The sequence below is a fragment of the Ammospiza nelsoni genome, chromosome 3 (genome assembly GCF_027579445.1).
Source record: "Ammospiza nelsoni isolate bAmmNel1 chromosome 3, bAmmNel1.pri, whole genome shotgun sequence".
NCBI lineage: Eukaryota > Metazoa > Chordata > Aves > Passeriformes > Passerellidae > Ammospiza > Ammospiza nelsoni.
In genome coordinates, this window is record NC_080635.1 from 56,354,969 (window position 1) to 56,374,536 (window position 19,568).

General features: G+C 36.0%; 1 protein-coding gene across 1 annotated transcript in view; it reads left to right on the forward strand.

Annotated features, from left to right (window-relative positions):
- SYNE1 (spectrin repeat containing nuclear envelope protein 1) overlaps positions 1-19,568 on the forward strand; it is a 281,934-nt gene that overhangs the window by 61,454 nt on the left and 200,912 nt on the right. The window contains exons 10-16 of the mRNA XM_059468351.1: positions 7,299-7,406; positions 8,163-8,300; positions 9,469-9,633; positions 12,629-12,741; positions 13,273-13,441; positions 16,954-17,050; positions 18,398-18,600. Coding sequence (XP_059324334.1) covers positions 7,299-7,406; positions 8,163-8,300; positions 9,469-9,633; positions 12,629-12,741; positions 13,273-13,441; positions 16,954-17,050; positions 18,398-18,600 — 993 coding nt within the window. The remainder of the gene's footprint in view (positions 1-7,298; positions 7,407-8,162; positions 8,301-9,468; positions 9,634-12,628; positions 12,742-13,272; positions 13,442-16,953; positions 17,051-18,397; positions 18,601-19,568) is intronic.

The window sequence follows — 19,568 nt, forward strand, 5'->3', positions numbered from 1 at the left end:
GTAGAGAAAATAGTATGGTGGTCTTTCAGATATTTTCCTCTTTTCAGGGGTACCAGGAGCAAAAAACAGCACTAACAGTTATTGTAAATAGTAGCAAACCAATGGATCCTAAAGTTCCTTAACAGGTTTTTAAGCATAACACCAATGATACTATACTAATTTGTTACCTGAAGCAGCAATGTGTCATTTATAATTCTATCACACTGGGTTTCTGGATTAGAACAAGAATGGTCCAAGATATTGCTTAGCTAGACTCTTTGGGCTTTTATGCTTGAGAGGCATTTACAATTTTGGCAGAGGTTCTTTTCTATTTCACACTGATGTTTAACTCTTTGTTGTAAGGAATTGTTTTCAGTCGTGTTTTTTCATTGGAATTTGTTTTGTGTAGGCTCTAGTGCATTGGCTTTTCACTGGAGTGCTGTGCTCAGCAATGCCAAGTTATCATGACTCACTTCCTAGTGCTGATTTGCTTTCTTCATGGCAAACACGGGAAGCACTGCTGAGACAATCTGCTCAGCCCCAGCAAGAGAGAAAGAAGAAGCAATCTTTTATCTGTGTTTCTCTGCATTCCCTACAGAGGTAGAAAAGAGCTTTGGAAGGAGTGTGTGAGGCTAAGGCAGCAGTAGCTTTGCTGTTAGATTCCAGTGCCTGAGTACTGGAACTTACTATTTTCCTTCCTGCAGCATTAATCTGGGCACATACTTGTGCCAGTGTCTCAGCATCCCACTAAGCAATGGGGCTGCTGAAGGGATTGAGTGAGCACTGAAGCCTCGTTCTGTGGCCTGTTCAGGCTGAGCCCGTCCTGCCATCCTCATACCATGGCACACAGGGCAGCTTCTGCTGCCAACAGCCTTGGCCAGGCCTTCTGCCATGCTGGGATTGGGTTTTGAGGACCAACCTCACCCCCTTCCCCTGAGCTTTATGCAGAGATGATGCAGGAGAATGGAGGATTGAGCCATTCCATGCCGTGCCTGTCTCTGGCTGTACCCACAGATTTGCCAGCACACGAGTTATGGAAGGGCACATAATGAGCTGCATCAGGAATTCCATGTGAATTACTGGGAAGCAGAACAGCACAAATCAGTTTGACGTGCTAACATGCTGATATCAGAAGCATTTCTTAGATATTCCACTAGCAAGCCACATAAATTTTGGTACAAGTGCTGACCCCTTGCATGTCATGCTGCAGAAACCAGTAACTTCCAGACTTTGAAAAGAAAGTAGGGGTTTGACATTGCACTAAATTTCTCATGTCATTCTTTGTTTCCTGGAGGAAGAGCTGTGTTCCTTTTTATTGTCCATGGTTAGTTTAGTTACTTAGAATAGAATTCACCTTTAAAACCTAAAAAGTTTGCAGCACTCCACCTGTGGTCAGCAAAAGATAAACACTTCCCCAGATACATCTTTCTTAAGGCAGTGTCTTAAACCGTCTTCTGGAAGCCTGTGCTGCAGAGCATTTCAATAGAGATAAAACGGAGTCAGATTAATCCATCCCTTAGGTAATGATATATAAAACATTGTTTGCAGATGATTAAAAAACTTTTTGTTTTTGTGACCAGTATAACCCCCTATTTTTAGCCTCTCTGTCATTCTGCTGAAGTATAGTCTAAAGAAATACTTATCACACAATCCAGGTACCTGGGAGAGATAACCTTGCAAGACTCTTGTCCCCTGATCTCTTGGACTAATCCTAATTTCTTGTTTAAGAATATATTTTCCCTGACAGTGCCTGCTGTAGAATAAGTTGGACAGTAGATGCTAGATACAACTGGTTTTATCTACCTTGCCTGAAGGAGTGACAAGGGACTATCCTAGTTGCAGATGCCTACATTTAGTTAGAAGGATCCTACTTCAGACTGGACTGTGTCTGGGTGAATTTTGGCAGGGAGAGGGAGGGCAAGAGGAGATTTCTAACCCTCTTTCCCCACCTCCACCCAGCTCAGCCGTCACTGTGTTTCCTCAAGATATGTTGTCCACACAAATTCCTGTTCATCTTCCCTTCTTATTTAATGCTCAGTTTATAAAGAATTTGCATTGGAAGAAGTGGAGTAATGATTGAAACTTATCCCTTATTTGGTGTCAGAGGGAGCAGCTATTTGCATGTGCATTTTCAGAATTAAAAGGGGTCTAATCTCTCATGCATGGACCAGCTATGAACATGTATGAACTCATGTAGTCAACATATCTCAAAGAAACACAGTGACTCTAAGGTAAGTAATTATTTTTCCAGATAAAATAAATTATGTAGTGACTAACAATCTGGAAATTGAATCTAATATGAAAATTACTTCACTAGATATAATACAGACACATGAGCTTGATAATAGTTCTAAGTACTTCTTGTATTCCTACATGTGTGGCTCTTACTGTTCTCTCTGGACTTTCTGCCTGCTTTGCTTTATTTTATTTTGCTTCTTTTCTTTTTTTTTTTCCTTGCTTCTTGTTTTCCCATTTGTTTCATATTGCTAGGAACTTCAAGCAATCCCAACTTTTGTCATTTCTTTTATGAAATTTAAGGTAAGGGTGTGTGCTCAGAATAATTGCTTGAATTGGACCTTTCATGGTTGTTATGTTTTTTTAATCCTGCACTTATTTGAATTTAGATTTTGGGGGGCTTAATGCATATTAGTTTACCAACCTTAAGTTTATCTTTCCTGAAAAGCAATATATTAACATGATGAATCTAGGTCTGCTCTCTTACATGAGCTGACCCTAACAGCTCAACTCTTAATTTTGCAAATAACTTCACAGAAATATAGAAAAGAAAGTCAACATTCCTATAATAAATCTCAGACTATGCTCTTGATTTTCTTAAGTATAAACATGAAATAATTAGATTATAGTTCAATATTTCTACACATCTAATCTCATTTTAGATGGATATTTTTGTATGTCTTTAGGTTTATAGAGTAGATAGTAGAGTGTGTGATTGTGTAAGTGATGTGTGTGGCTTCTGAGTTGGAGGGAGAGTATTCATTTGTAATTGTGTGATGTGCTGCTCCTTTTTCATCTAAATTATTATATTTTTTAAAATATACTTTTTTAACCATCCTAGACTTTTAGCTACTTCTAATTTTCTAGTTTTGACTGAGAGAAGTTGAGAAACCTAACACAGAGTATATGAAGTGAGCATTCAGAGGTGAAACTGGAAGACTGCAGAAGTGAATACATTGTGAAATAAATAGCAGGTGTAACTGCAGTCAGTCAGTAGTGTTTATAGTTTTATCTGATCCAATTAGTTGCCTAGATTCCACATTCTTGGGGGTTTTGGTTGGGATTTTTTTTTTCTAAATAAATTTATAAAATAGATTATTTTAAAATTACTAGGATCAAGGGTTCATCTTCATCTCATATTATGTATATCTAACTAATGATGTATTGAAGCAAAGATTTATACTGATAGCAGAATTACTCCTATATTCTCAATCCATTCAAGCAAGTTTGGGCACCTTTAATGTGACTTTATAAATCCTTAGCCTTACACAGCCCCAGTACATTACTTCTTAAGCGAGAGGAGATTTGAAGTGGTAAAAGCTCTGCTGATTTCCTTATCATGGTATAAATTTAGCTGTACTTAAAGCTCACCCCCTCAAAGTATTTCTGATGTAAAGTCTTTCTCTTCTTGTGCTCTGATGAGCAAGTAATTCAGAAGATAATCCTGTCATCTCTGACATTTTTATGCCAGCAGAGTTCCCCAATGTAAGAGGAATTTCCTGAGCAGCAGCTGCAAAAATAGCTTTCTGAGCTTTTCCAGGGATTTAGTCTACTTCTGCAGCTAGTCATTAATAGTTCATCCCTGAAGGTGATGCCTGGCTCAGCTTTCACCCTCTGTCTGTGATACTGCTGTCAGAGAGTGAGTTTCAGTAACCTATATATGTATATATCCAGTAACCTGTACAAATATAAGCCAGAGTTTTCAGAATGAGCAGCAGAATCAGTTGAATTTATGCAGAAACATTTTTGAAGGGACTTCATTTTCTCAGTACATGTGCAATACAATGATTCCATGTCCCTGAAAAACAGACTTAAGCTTTTTTTTTCATTTAAAAGGTAATAGTTGAAAATTTTATTGTGTCTGTGCCTGAGAATTTGATCAGTACACCTTGTTTATAATTACATGTTAGGGAACTGAACAAAATACTTCCTCTCCAGTACATAATTAAAATTCTCATTATATTTTAAGCTCTTTCAACCCTACAGTATTCTGTGTTATGTAATTTTCAAATTAAATCTGGCATATCAGTTAATAAAATACTGACTCTGGGCTGAAAACTTTCTTTGCAAATTTTTGCCGTTGTCACACCAGAACTCAAACTCTTCCCTCTAAATACCTTCTTTGATGTTCCTTGTCAGCTGAGTGCTCCAATTCTGTTCGTCTCTACGAATATGTGAACATTCATGGAATTGTGTAAGGATAAATTAATATTTAGAAATACTGCTTTGAAGTAGCATACGGAATGAACCACAGGATTTTAGATAAATTCAAATAGATGGATCAGAGATCAATGGTCCTCATGCCAGAGAAAGCACAAATAGTTATATTTATTCTAGCTAATTTCTGTTTGATGATTTATCTTCTGATCTTTCTGATCTGTATGCTACTTTAGAGGGCCAGACTTTAGAAAATAGTTTACATATCAGTGAGAATGTAATTTTGATTTTTTTTTTTTTTTATTAAGAGTAAGAATACTAGACACTAATGAAAGCCTTTTTTTAAGAATGATAGCTCATTAAATCTGGTGGGTGTTGATGACAAGTACCTTGGTGTCTAAGAAAGTGAATCTCTTCTGTTGATTTCCCAAACTGAGACTTTAAAATGCTTTAGTATCAACCAAGGACCACAGAATTTAATTTGCAGGTGGTAAGTGGTTTACTGAACTGGACACCTGTGAAAACATATGAATAAATAAAAGATTCATCATGCATTGTTACACAATGTAATTTATAGCATCCAGTTAGGTGGTTGCTAAAGCATCTACATCTTTTGCAATTAAAGTGATCCAAATTTTCCTAAATTAATAGTTTTTTAAAATGCAGAAGGCTAAATGGTACCTCTTAACTTAGTATCAGAGAAACCATATGTGGTCTGAGAGAGGTGAAGCTGTTCCTGTGTTATCTTCAGGTGCCATCAAGGTATTCTTAATCCCAGAGATACTCTATTTCAAAAACATGTGGTCAGAATGGGTTTTAAATTTAAAGTTTTAAACTAGTGATGTAATCATGCAAAATACCTGCTCTGCTCAGATTACTGTATGAACAGTTGCAGTCATATAGATGCTCTGTCTTACCTTAAGTAATATGAGGAATATGAAACAGTGTTTTATGAAACTGGATTTTATAGTGTGAATTAGAAGTAATATACAGAGCATTGGGCACACTTCTTCCCTTCATCAGTTCAACCAATAATATCTTACTGAAATTTTCAGTTAGTGAGATTGCTGTAGTATTTCAGTCCACTAAGATGCATAGTTTAGTATTGCTTTTATGGAGCTGGCAGCTTAATACTAATAGAGATCTCAGTAGTCTCACTAAAGTTATAGATTCTTAGGAACAGAACAAATTTAATACCAAAGTTCCTTCTTCATGGCTGAATGAGTTAAGATGCTCTTTTTTATATTCTACTCGGCTGGATTTCATGATCTTAGAGGTCCTTTCTAACCTAAATTATTTTATGATCTTCCTCATAGGGGGGTAGTCATGAATTTGCTTCTTTTCTTAAGGAATCTTGATGTTATATTCACACAAACAAGAAGAATAGAAATTTTATTTTCCTTCTCTATATTGAAATGATTTGAAAATTTAGATGTGCTGGGAGTTTTGGCTTCTTGGGACACCAAGGAAAGCCCATTATTACAGATAGCTGGAGCAAGGAGGTGTTGTATCTGTGCTATACTGTTTCTCAGAAGACAGAAGCACAAGCTACAGAGAACTTGGTTCCTGCACAGCTGCTCTAACAGCATGTTAACCTCACTGCAGCTACCTGGCTATCAGGACAACTGTGATAATTGCAAATCTGTTGTGCAATTTACGTCCAACTTAACTGTTCTGAGCAGAGGCTGTCCTTTCCTTGGCTGAAATAAAGCAAAAGCTTTATCTTCTAAAAATTATTAAGGGGAAGTTATATTTTACAAATTTTAGGGAACTTTCAAAGAAAGGAACCATAAATTGGCTTTTTTCCCCAGTCAGGTTAATTTCTTACAAGACAGTACTTTGTTTCTTAAATGCAGGCAGTGACAACTCTTTTTTTAACCCATGGTCCAGTTTTTCTTCTCTCATGTAATGCTTGAAGTGTGACTCATTTTAGGTGATTAGCTTATATGATGAGATGTAAGATGCATTTGTTCTGTAATAGCCAAATTTGTTGTTTGTCTATTTCTGACAAATTTTACAGTGATAAGGCTTCTTTGGTTTCAAAAATTAGCCACTGATTAGCAGCCAACGAACATCTGGTTGTTTGGAAATCTGAGAGGGACACTTGTATCCTGCTTGACCAGCCTCCTTACACAGTGCACAGAACACTTTGTTTCCTGATAACTTTTGCTTGTAACATGCTCATAGACCTGAGACTTCCCAGTAGTGTTTTTCTATCCACTGCCAGGTCACTGAATTCTGCAGAGAACTTTGCAGCCTTACAAAGCTGCAGTGCCATGACAGACTGAAGTGGTAAACTGTAAACAAATATGTTTTTCTTCAAAGTCATAAAATAGCACAGAAGGAGAAGAAATTTAATATACTTGGGTTTTCTTTCTTTTTTTCATTTTCTATGTTAAAAATATTCTAAATATTTTGCTAACTTCTAGACTTGGAGCTTTATGTCAAGGATTAGTCTGAAGTCAATCAGCCAGTAACTTTTCAGCATTAGCAGACCAGCTAATAAAATCGTGGTAAAAGATTAAAAAATCCTCTCCTGTCTCAGCTCTATTAACTTTTTAACTGAAAATTGACTTTGCCAATCTGTTGAAGACTAAAATTAGTTTGTAAGATATCTTTAAAGAACTTTGTGTTAATTTAATATCAGATGAAAACTGCTGATATCTCTGACTCTGCAATGTCCCTGTTAGTCATGATTTCACTCCTGTAAGACTCATGTCTACTTGGTGACTTCTCTTATGCTGAGAGAATGCATTTCAGTTAAACTGTAAGAAGGTAAATGATAAGAGCATTGGGCACATTTGCTTTCACTACAACTAATGACCTTGAATTGCTACAGAGATGTTAATTTCTGGACTGCATCTGATAGCTCTACTAAAAGGCTGCAAGGTTTGTTTTTTTTAATGTGTGGTTGTACTGCATCATAGAAGGAAGACAGACTGGTGCTGAGAGACCTCAAAGTGTGGGCAGAACAATTTGAAAGAGACATAGGCCGAGCACAGGTGGCAGAAACAAGCTTGCAAGAGAAGTATCAGGTAAGCAGCAGGGAAATTGTGTATGATAACAAATCTTTGTCATCATTATGTGTAACAGGTACTGCAGTATTTTGTGCAATCTGTAAGTATGAGAGTCACTATAATGTTGTTTAAAGAAATAAGGACACAAAGTGTCTTGCCTGTTATTGGTGGAGGAGTTACAATGCCAGCTCCAGCTTTGCTACGCAGGACAGTGCACAGATGGTTTGCCTAACACAGAGCTGTTCCCAGCAGTGTGAAAAGGGACTGTCCTAGTTAGGAGAGAGCATGTGTCTGTGCCTTCCCTCCAGATCCTGCATGATTTAGCTCAGATAGGAGGTATGACTGAAGGCTGGATGAAGTGACAGGTGGAGAGGACAGGACACAGTGTTTTATTTTCATTTGCTCTCTCAAAGGTTAATGTCTAAATCAGAAATACAAAACTTGGCCTAAATTTACTCCTGAAGCTTGACTGCTCTCTAAATGCAGCCACTGTCCCAAGTAGCATTAAATCCAGTTGCAGTTTTATCTCATCAGTTATTATCTCATTTCATATATGGTTTGTGCACCTCATAGCTGAAGGGAAATACAAAAGTCATATCTAAAGATAAATTAAAAATATGCAAGTAAATATAAAAGTTCAGTGCTATTCTTCTTTAGGAAAGATTAAGACAGCTATCAGTGCAAAATTTTCATAGGTTATGGTACTTCATAAATGTTAAAGAATTTAATTCCTTCATTCTCTACTGCAATTGATTTGGTTTTCTCTTTGTGCAGTCATATAAGCATTTCAGAGTACAATATGAGGTAAAAAGGAAACAGTTTGAACTTGCAACCCAATCAGTAAGGAAAGATGGTAAATTATCACTTGATCAAGCTGTGGTGAAGCAAGCATGGGAGAGAGTTACTTCCAGGGTAAGTTGAAAGTCATTGTGCTATGTATTTTTTTATTAAATGAAGGGTGGAATTTGAAATCCTTTAAACATCTGTTTGCTATTGATTTAAATGGGCATTAGGGACCTAAAAGTGGACCGAATTTCTGGCACTGCTGAATTATTTTGTATTTGTTTTGAGAATATTTACTGTACTATCGTCTTTAATATCACTCAAAGATAGAATATGAACTTTAAGAGAAGGACAAGACTTGGAGATTTCCCATTTCCCTTTACTTGAAAGAGTGGTAACTGTGCTCAGCCAAGTTAAAGAGGTTGTTGACAGAAAGAAAAGCATACACAATGCCACTTCCAAACTCAATGTTCCAATGTAAATTGCTAGTTATTTGAGAAATTCTAATATAGCAGTTTTTAGTATAACTAAACTAATTCTTGTAATACTGAATATGTTACCAATAAATGAGGTTTTAATTCTATTTTTGACCTATTTTCAATAGTAATAAATTAATGTTAGTATTTATGGTTGGAATTTTGGACAACTGAATGAAAAATCTTAAGCAAATTATACTGTTTGACCCAAATTAAAAGTTATGAAGACATTATTACTAGTGTATATCCATACTGCATAAATATATATATTTTTATGTCATGTATTTACCAGAGGATCTGTTTAAAATTATTCTGGAGTTTTCACATAATTTTAATTATGTTTTCATTCTCATAACTGGCATTGCCAATAAGACACAGTGTTTTATTGCTATATTCTCCCCTCCACCGTCTTTTGAGACTCATATGAATCTTGCATATAGAAAGTATGTTCAATATAGAGATATAAAGATTTTATACAGGAAGATGATTTAAATTACATTGGCAGAAGAAGTTCTTGTACCCCTTTTCTGTGCATATTAACTGATAAAATTCCAGGTATTTTGATTCTCATTTGTTTCAGTTACTCCATTACTATTCAGAAAGGGAAATAGATAAATCAACAAATTCTTATAGAGATATTGTTGCCTGTGAGAATGCTGTAATTTCCAAACTCATGTGGAATAATATACCTAGACTAATGTCTCTATTATACTCTGTTACATGGGGGTTTGATTTTACAGTATAAAGTATGGTTTTTATAAATGTACTTATTTGTATTCTTTAGCAAGAGAGGAATTTGTCCTTTACCTTTTACTTCCTAGATGCTCGATTGGCACATACACCTTGATAAATCCCTTCCTGCACCTTTGGGTACCATTGGTGCTTGGCTCTACAGGGCAGAGGCTGCTCTGAGGGAAGAAGTGACTGTCCAGCAAGCTCATGAGGAAACAGCAAACACAATACACAGGAAGCTTGAACAACATAAGGTAGATGGGGATGCATTAGTTCTGTGTGTTACCCTCCATTGTTTCCTGTTTCTACTTTCTGTGGGTTGCATTGTGCTGGTGGTGGTTAAACATTGGTATCTTGTCATGGTGATTTGAACTGTGATATCTGTGTATCTTGCAACCAATATTCAGATATTCAGAATTGCTTTCAAGTGTTTTTACTTCTTCTACCTGAAGTAGGTCAGGTATTACTGTTTTAATTTCTACAGTAAATTTCCGTAGGGAGTTCATAATATTGGGTGCGTTGTTCAACCAGTATGAACTAATTGGGTGAAACAGGAAAAAGGGAATAAATTCACTAACTGTGCTGATAGTCAGTGCAGGTGACAGTCATTGGCGGGGGGGGGGGAATGAGAATGCAGTGAATTTTGATAGTGTTGTGATGACAGATAGCATGATAGCCATCTGTGATGGCAGATAGCATGCTGTGGTAAACAGGAAATTTTCCAGATGAGTGTAAATAATTGTACCATCATTCTATGCTGAGTCCAAGTTCTCATTTAAAACCAAAGCAGTGAGGTTTTTTTCTGTGGATTTGCATAATATGTGTGAGAAAAATGTATTGGTGAAAAGATATGCTGGTGAGATGATAAAAGAAACTGAACCAGTAAATGGAAGGGAAAAGATGGTGTAGAGAAAGGCAGTACTTGAGGCTATATTGTTTTCTATTTTTTATTTTTTCTCCTCTATCACTACTATATTAAAACTTTTTTTGTAAAATTGTTACTTTTTGTGTTTAGGATATGGGTAAGGTTTCTTCATCAAAAAGTAATGTTATATCATGAAAAGGTGATAAGTTTCATGGTCACCTGATTCCTTTTTATTAGAACAATTGTAGCTCTTCTAACTTGAGTAGTAACTAATTAAATTTAAAAAAAATTAAAATCTTTAAGGAAGATATGGATTTTTTCAGTATCTTGTCTCTTGTAATACTAAATTTCATTAATTTCTTGGTAGCATCAAAGATTTCAGGATTCATAGGACTTGACATTTGTTTAAAAAAAATTAACAAGTCAAACACTCTTTTGTTCTTAGAATGTGAACACTGTAGACCTCCTTTTGATACATTCATAAAAAGTACAAAAGAGTGTGCCCTAAAGTATTTTTTATTTGCATTAGAAATGCTGTGTAGAGGGATTTCCATGCCGACAAGTAAACTTTGATTTAGGTTAATCTGTGCCAGGGGAGTTTTCCCATGGGAGTGGGATGGAAAAAGCTTCAAGAGAAGCATACATAATTATATCTGTTCCTGGAGTTTGTTTTGTTGCTCAGATTTGAATTGATGAATCCAAATGTGCTACTGGATAGCACCAGAAATGCATTAATGTATTTTTTTCAGTCCTTGTTTCCTCGTGGCCTTCTGGTTGGTTTGTTTGGATTTGTTCAGATGACATCATTGCTTCCTTTTTATCTTTGTCTCATCTGACAACGGGTTATTTTAGTGAACTTTATAGCTTATGGCCTAATTAAATTTAGTACAAAATGTACAAGCTTATTTGGACAAACCTTTTAGAATCAGGCAAGCACCTATGCTTATTTTAGTTGCTATTGCTATTGAGATCCAGGAATTAAGGGCAATATGAAAGGGTCATTTCCCAGGGCAGGATTTCATTTTGTGAGCATTCTGTATATAAGTTTTCATGAGATTCTTGTTGATGTTGGATGAAGCTACTGTGATTTGTTTTGACTCACCAGTTAGGGGTGCATGTTAGGGGCATCCCTTTGCCTCCTTTGCATCCCTTGTATGTCAAGGTCCCAAACACAGCTGAGATATTTGTTCCAAATCTTCCCTTTATGTGAGACTATGCCAGTCAGGAGTCTTCAGCATGGTAAAATCAGCACATCACCTGCATCTGAGAAAGCCTAGCTCATTTCTCTTCACAGCAAGGTGTTGGCTGAAGCAGAAAACAATGGAAGCCCAGGTGGGTTGATGGGAATAGTGGGGCCATTTGGTGAGCTGAGCCAGAGAATTTCCACTGATTCCTCCTGTGAAAGCACTGAGATTTGGCTGGGGAGAAGCCCTTCCTTGGCACGTAGGAATAAATACATATGTAGTATCTGTGCAGAAGCCTGCATTTTTTCCCCTGAGGTGAGAGAGGGGGAACCTTTCTATGATCTTTGCTGGCAGGCTTCTGAGCACCTTGTGCTAGCAGCTGTCTGTCTGCAGTGAAAAACCCCCACCATTCCGTGCTCTCTCGGGGGACTTGACGTGTCACTGCTGAGAGCATCTCTTCAAAGGCTGCTGCCAGTCATTCCCTTCAGTATGTAATCTCCAGGAAGCCGTGTGAAGCGGTGTTGCTTAGTTACAGTTGAAGTGTGCTCTGCTGTAGGGCTCGCACTGCTACGGTTCAGATCGCAGCAATACAGGTCGGGTACCACATTCCGCAGTCGCTCGTGCAGGGCTGAGACAGCCATCCTGAAGTCTTTTGATGGTGAGAGAGTGAAAAGTTTACTAAATATGGGATATGTACTTAGAGAAGGAGCTATAGATCTTCCTCCTATATATAGTAGAGCAGATTAGTTGCTTAAAATTTCAGTCTATACTTAGCAAAGGTTAGTATCTGTTATAAAGATTTAAAGAGTAAATTTAGGAGGATTATGCTTTTGGGATGTTAGCATACTGGCAGACTGAATTTCAGAGATTATTTAATACAGTTAAGGGTTCTTGTTTTGTTAAACCTTTTGCAGTGTATCCTGTTTTAAAATCTTTTCTAATTGTTTGAAATGGCTGTAACAGAGCTTCACATGAGGAGGTTCCCTGGTGTAAACGTTTAAGTTGGTGTAAATGCTCATGTAGTGTGCATTACCTTGCATGGAAATGTGAGAGCACGATCAAATAGTTAACTACATTGAGTCAGCAGAGCCGGCTTAAAACTGTGCTTATTAGTTAGATAGCCTACTGTGAGCCTTTTCTCTCCCTCTCCTCCCTCCCCCCACTCTCTCAATATCTCTCTCTTTCTTAAAATCCAATCAGGATCTGCTGAAAAACATAGATGGTCACAAAAAGGCATTCCACGAGATCCACAGGACCAGGTCTGTTAATGGCGTGCCTGTTCCACATGACCAGTTAGAGGATATGGCAGACAGGTAAGGCTTTCAATCTGAAATGAAAAGCTTTTGTGCATGAAGGGAAGCCTGTTTGCTTTTTTATCTGTTCATGCAGTGATTCCTGTCTAGTTACATTGCTCAGTGGCAAACTGAGATGGATGGAAAAACCTCCTGGAATATACATAAAAATATACTGAAAAACCTGATGCTTTTAAGATGGATGAGAATCAAAATAAGTGATAAATTTTGGATAGGAGTACTTTTTTTATACTGATGCTGTTATTACTTGTCCCTGGAAGAAATGTTATATAACAGCCAGGATGCATGTGAAAAAAAAGAAAAATGACTTTGCAAAACTTAATAACAGAAGTGAACTGATGTTTTCTGTGATTAAAAAAAAATGTAATTAGTTTATTGTTCAAGAGCAGTCATTAGAATATCATCACACATAATTAAATGTTTGTAGATTCTAAATGAGGCGAAAGATTAGAAAAATATCCAAACTGCTTTCAGTCTCTTCTGCAGAAATGAATATTGCTCTATTATATTGTACTGTGATTCATTTTATAGGTTTAATTTTGTTGTCTCTTCATCTGAGCTCCATCTGTTGAAGATGGAGTTTCTGGAGCTGAAGTACCGTCTGCTGTCACTCTTAGTCTTTGCAGAATCAAAGTTAAAATCATGGATAATCAAATACGGAAGGCGAGAGTCCGTGGAACTGCTTCTACAAAATTATATTGTAAGTTGGGGTTGTCCTCTTTTTATAACCATTTTTGAAATTCTCATATTTAAGTTTGCTAGAATTGTATAAAAGAATAGACACAGATATCAGATTTGTCAGTCATCAACTTTATGACTGCATTCCTATGAAATATATATTCAGACGTGAATCTCTCTTCCCCATGGAGGAACTTTAGTCTAAAGGCTAAAAGTAAAAATTATTCTCTTTGCATCATTTTTTGAAAGAGAGAAATATTATTCCAGCTGCTGTCCAGTGATTAATTTAGGAAGCGTGTCTGGAGGTTCCAAATCCTGGATTTTTGCTTCCTCTTTATAGCAATTCCAGAGAAGTTAATTTAATCTCCTTTTACACCTGGATAGAAGCACTTTATAGTGAGTCTATACAGTTTTAAGAGTTAAAGACAGAGGAGGCATTTGGCATGCATTCACACACAATATTTTTAGAGTGTTCCAAAAGACAAATAAAACAGAATGTTATTTTACCTTCATATATTTCTTTAATATAATATACCTATAGGGGATTAATTTTCTTCTTTTAAAGAAAGATTTTTCTTTTCCTACTCATCATTAGTATATTAAACCCTTTTTAAAAATTTCTATTCTGGAAAGAGCTTGCTCCAGCTCTGCGTCAGCCATTTACAATGTTAAAGAACAGAAACTCTTGACTTACAAGTGTTCATTGATAAATTCTTCTTTAGTGTTACGCTGCTGCATCTTTTTAAATTCACACGTGCAGTGCCAAGTGTAGGTAGAATGATAGTACTGCTGCACTTCTACATTAGGGCATGAAGGATTCTTTCAGAAGCAGGGTTGGTCTAAATATATTTTTCCCTTCTATCTAATCCATATGGAGAAACTTGCACAAAAATTAAGTCTGAAAAAAACTAATGCAGTTACAGAACCATTCAGAGCCAGGTCAAAGAGCAAAGAAAATTACTGATGTCCCCACTTTTTTGAAAAGAAAATTTCAAACTCAATGAAATTTAGATGAAATTCTCACTCTTCAAAGTGTTTAAACTCTAGCAGTTAGGGACACACAAAAATTCAGGAGTCAGTTAACCTTCTTTTATGGACAAGCTTCACAAGCTTCAGATAATTACTTGAATTAACTTAGTTTGCTGGAGTGATGTGCGATAACTAGGATTGTAGTCCATTTTTTTACTTTCTAAGGCTGTAAAAAAAACTACTCAAAGGTGACAAGGGAAATAATAAAACAGTGAATGGCTTGAATTTTAATGGTTTTTTAGTAACTTATTTTTTTTCCTTTAAGAGGAACATGAAGTTGTTAATTTGTATATTAGTTTGCAAGTGCCTCAACTGTTCTTGTAATTCAGACCACTGATGCTGAGGTGGTCTTTAGGGAAGGAAGATGCTTCCTTGCATTATTTTTGACACCGTATAACATCAAAATGAGGAAATCAGGACAAGAAGATAAATAAATCTCATTTTCACTCTAGAAATGGCCTTGACTTCTGCTCCTTCAAGATGTGATGGAGAGAGAATTGATGTGCTTTGGCTTACCTGGGACCAGTTTTCTAGGACTAAGGGACAAGTGTTACTCTGCCAGTATATTAGGAGTCTTACATAGGAAGACTGTAGTCAGTACCTTATAGTCAGAGTGATTATATTAGCAGGAGATAAAAATGTAAGTCTGTTTGTCTGCCAAAACAGACTGGGGAATGTCAGCATTCTAGGAACATGCGTAATTAGGATCTGGATAGAACATATGCCTGGAAAATATTTATGTACTGTAGCTTAAAAATAAAAGTGGTGATTTTTACTTAATCTTAACATCTTTTCACCCGTCTGTCATATACCAGAAGTAAAGGTCAGCACAGACTTGCACACCATCAACCTGAATAATAAATTGTGCCAAATTCCACTGTAATGGAGGTACAGTTATCCATGGATTTTACCCCATGGAAATGTGTTGTAGCACTGCTGTGTTAGCACTTTTTTAGCATCATATGCTACACTTCTTTGAGAAAGCTGCTTATTTTCTTCAAGGAGTCTTGTCAGATGGTAGACAATATTAATCAGTAAAATGTCTTTATTTAATTTTTGGAAACATTTCAGATAGCTCTTGATATCAGTGTTACATAATTTTTTTTGCTCTTTCATGTGAAGTCTTGGAGGTTTTGGTTCAGGTTGACATGTCTGCATGGGTCTGGCAAAGGTGAAATCATGAGTCTGTCACACAATTCATGATAAAGCCTGTAGGTTTTCATACATGGTGGATTTTGTTTTAACAGGAGAACAGAGAAAAATTGTGATTGTTCTGGACTTCTAGTTTCCTTAGTTATAAACACAGTTCTAAATTATCTACTAGATAGCTGTTGTAACCTGACATAGCAACTGTCAAAGGTTTTAAATAGAAAGGTTTTAGGTATATACTGGCAGAATTATTTTTAACTGCATTTTTCGTGTTATATAATACGGGTTTATGAACACACAAGATCTGATTCTCCTGTAAAAATACATTGAACATGGACTTTATTTGAAACCTGGTTTAATCGAAATCACACTTGCCTGATTTTGTCTATTCTGGCATTCCAAAGCTTGTATAGACATATGTGGGGATATGCATTCCTTAATTTTGTAATCTGTAGCTGAGAGGGGTGAGATATAACATGAATTACAGAACCATTCCAGACTCTACCTTTCTCTTCCTGTTTTAACACTGGTAATGCAAGATATAATGTGATTGCATAATGTAGAGCTATAATTCTGTATTGCGCTTAAAGGAAATAACATTTCTGAAAAACATGTAAAAAAAGGTCAGTTTCATTTGCCATAAGGGATAAGGAGGCATAAATGTCAGAGGCATAAATTTTTTACCAAAATATTTCCAGATAATTTATTCATCGCACTTTAACACATCACAGAGCTAAACCATCACTCACAAAGGAACAGAACTGTGTCACACTTTGGAAAAGCAGCATCTCTTTGTGCAGTGTTTCCATGATCTTACTTTTTGGCAATTGCAAAGGAGGTAAAGAAAAATTGAAGAATAAAGCAAAATTTTTTCATCTATTAAGGTGTAGCCTGTCTTGCTGCAAAGGCTTAGTACAGGAACAATTGGATTTGATTTTTGTGACGACATATATGAAGGAAAATTTCTGTTTTATTAAAATGACTTCACTTAGTTTTGAGTGTAAAACAGTTTTCACTAAACAACTTGTTAGTTACTCAGTTTCTGCATATTCTAAGTATCATATGCTAGTGATATCCAGCAAGACAGCAAATAAGGGAACTTCAAATAACCTTTCCATGTGGAAAGTAAATAAATCTGTATTTGAAATTATATACTCTGCTGTACCATTAAATTGAAAAGGTGACATTTGTATGCTGTTTTATAATTATGGTATTAAAATATTATTTTATCATGATGAAAATATGAATGGAGGAATAATGAAGTTAAATGTCATCATCAGTATCCTGATATAATTTTATATAAATTATTGCTAATCCTAATACCCATATTTATTTTATCTGTTTTTTTCTTTTCAGTCTGTTATTGAAAATAGTAAGTTCTTTGAGCAGTATGAAGTTACCTACCAGATCTTGAAACGAGCAGCTGAAATGTATGCCAAAGCAAATGGCTCAGGTAAATACCTGTATTTCTTTGTCCCTAGCATGTGGGCACCTGGTCCAGAGCAGGCTGCTGCTTCTGAATCTCCAGAGGAGGGGGATGGTCATATTCAGACTTCCTCCTGGGAAAAGCCTTTTGTCCATGCTAACTCTTGGATTATTTCAGTGTTACTAATTTGGGATAAAAAATTGTGACAGAAACCAAATTAGGAGTAGGGAAAACAGTGTTCTAGTGCCTGGAAATACTCCCTAGCTTCACTTAATTTAAAAGAAAAAGGCAACTGGGAGTTGTTCCCAGTATTGTAGTTGCAAAATCATCCTGTAGTTTATTGGAGGTTATTCATTAAGTTTGAAAACCTGCAAGAGGAACTCAAATGGTAGTTTGCAGTATGGACATACATGAGAAAAAATGTATAGCTGATTCAACAGCTGGCTCCTGTCATTCCTGAATGCTGCTGAGTTCAGTGAGAATTCCAGGGCAATATTTGACCTAAATAGTTACAGACATGAGATCACATTAATCTGTAGCACAATAATGTCTTTGGAGGATTGTTGCAACTGCTGTTAAGGGGGGGAGGAAATGGATACTTTAGTTTGTTGTGAAAATTAAATTGATAATGGCACCCAAATTTTACAAAAGTAAACATTTTTTCAAGGTATTCTTACAAAGAACAAAAGTCAGAGACTTATTCAATGCTATTAATAAAATCCAGTAGCAAATTCTGTTCTAAAGAACAAATGCTATCATAAGTGAATTCAGCAGTAGCAGTTCAAATTGGCTAAAAACTCTTTAAAACAAATATATTCTGCATATTTTGTGAAGTCTCAGCATTTGCTTGCCCTTTTTTCTTCTTTCTGGAAGAAAATGGAATAAGGACACATTTTTTCCTTTATTGCCATGTGGAAAATGCTAAAAGTTAAATGGCAAAAATTAGCAGCAGTTTAGTTTCAATGTCAATGGCAGGAAGATCAGAATTTCATTCCATACTTTTCAATGTAGACATAATATGTGTTTTTATATTATGCAACTCTCATTTGCTACTATTTTTAAGTCAAGTCTGTCTCTTGATTTCTTTAATTGCAGATTTGAAATGGACACCACACACAATATGCAGTGTTACTGTTTTAATTTAGCACTCATTTTATGTACTTTCCTAAGTCTTTAATTCACACATTTAATTTCTCAGTCATGATCTTGTGCTAAAATTGGGCTATGAGCTGAACATTCGTATATAAAAGCCTACCGAAATAGAAGTTACATTAAAATAACATTCCCTGATGACAGTGAATAAGCATGATATAAAGTTAATCTTTACAGAAATGGTAATGAAATAAAATAATCAATGTTTTTCCTGTATCTCAGTGGAAGAAGTTGAGAATGTGATGAAATTCATGAGTGACACCACAGCTCAGTGGAGGAACCTCTCAGTAGAGGTGAGAAGTGTGAGAAGCATGCTAGAAGAAGTAATTGCTAATTGGGACAGATACAGCAGCACTGTGGCGGGTCTACAAGCTTGGCTTGAAGATGCTGAAAAAATGCTGAATCAGCCTGAACATTCCAAAAAGGTATGTAGCATAATCATATGGCTGTTTTGTAAATTGTGAAACACTGATTTTTTTTTGGTTTTTTTTTTGCATTTGCTTAGGTTTTGCTCAGACTTGGACATCCTGTCTTCATTCAACACAGGAGATTCAGTGTTTGCTTGTATAGCATCTAGAGACAAATATATGTGTACCCAAGTATATACATATATATATATATGTATATATACAAATATATACACAGTAGAGAAAGCCTTATCTGTGGTACCCTGACTAGAGGCATCTTTGACATGAATACAGGGCAGCAGTATTGCTCAGAGGTAGGAATGCTGCATGATTCACTCAAAGGCAAGTACAGCTCTTAGCACCAAAGTGAGTAATCATGGACTACCTATAATGACATTTCCACTGACTGTTCTAGATGACAGATTTCAGTACTCATAACCTTCAAAGAGCAGTGTCATTAATATGTGTTGTTATATTTGATGGCTGATTAATAAACCCATTTCCCTGGCATTTCAGAAATCTTTTAGACAGTTGATTTTGGAGACCTGAAGTTATAAAGACAGTTCTTCTGGTTAGTTTTGTTTTTTTTTTTTTTTTCCTGTTGTAATGTTAGAGTACTGAGGCACTGAGATTTAGGTTTGTAAACCTTCAATGATAACCTGGATTGACTTGAATACTCCTGTGTTTAATAGGTGCTGAATTTGCACCTGATCCAAATATAGCAGCTGTATAGCTCTTCACACTCAAGTAGGGTTCTCATGGGCTGTAAGATGGCAAACTGACATCAGGTTAGGGATGAGCATTTCATGTTATGTGAAAAAAACAGTATACTTTTTTTTAAAGTTTGTTAGTTCAAACTGATGTAAATTAATGGAATACAATTTTAAAATAAAACAATGAAAAAACCCAGTGTGGCATAATATAGATACCAAAAATTATTACTGGGCAGGAAGGATGACTTCTGCTGGTCAGGGTGATCTTAGATA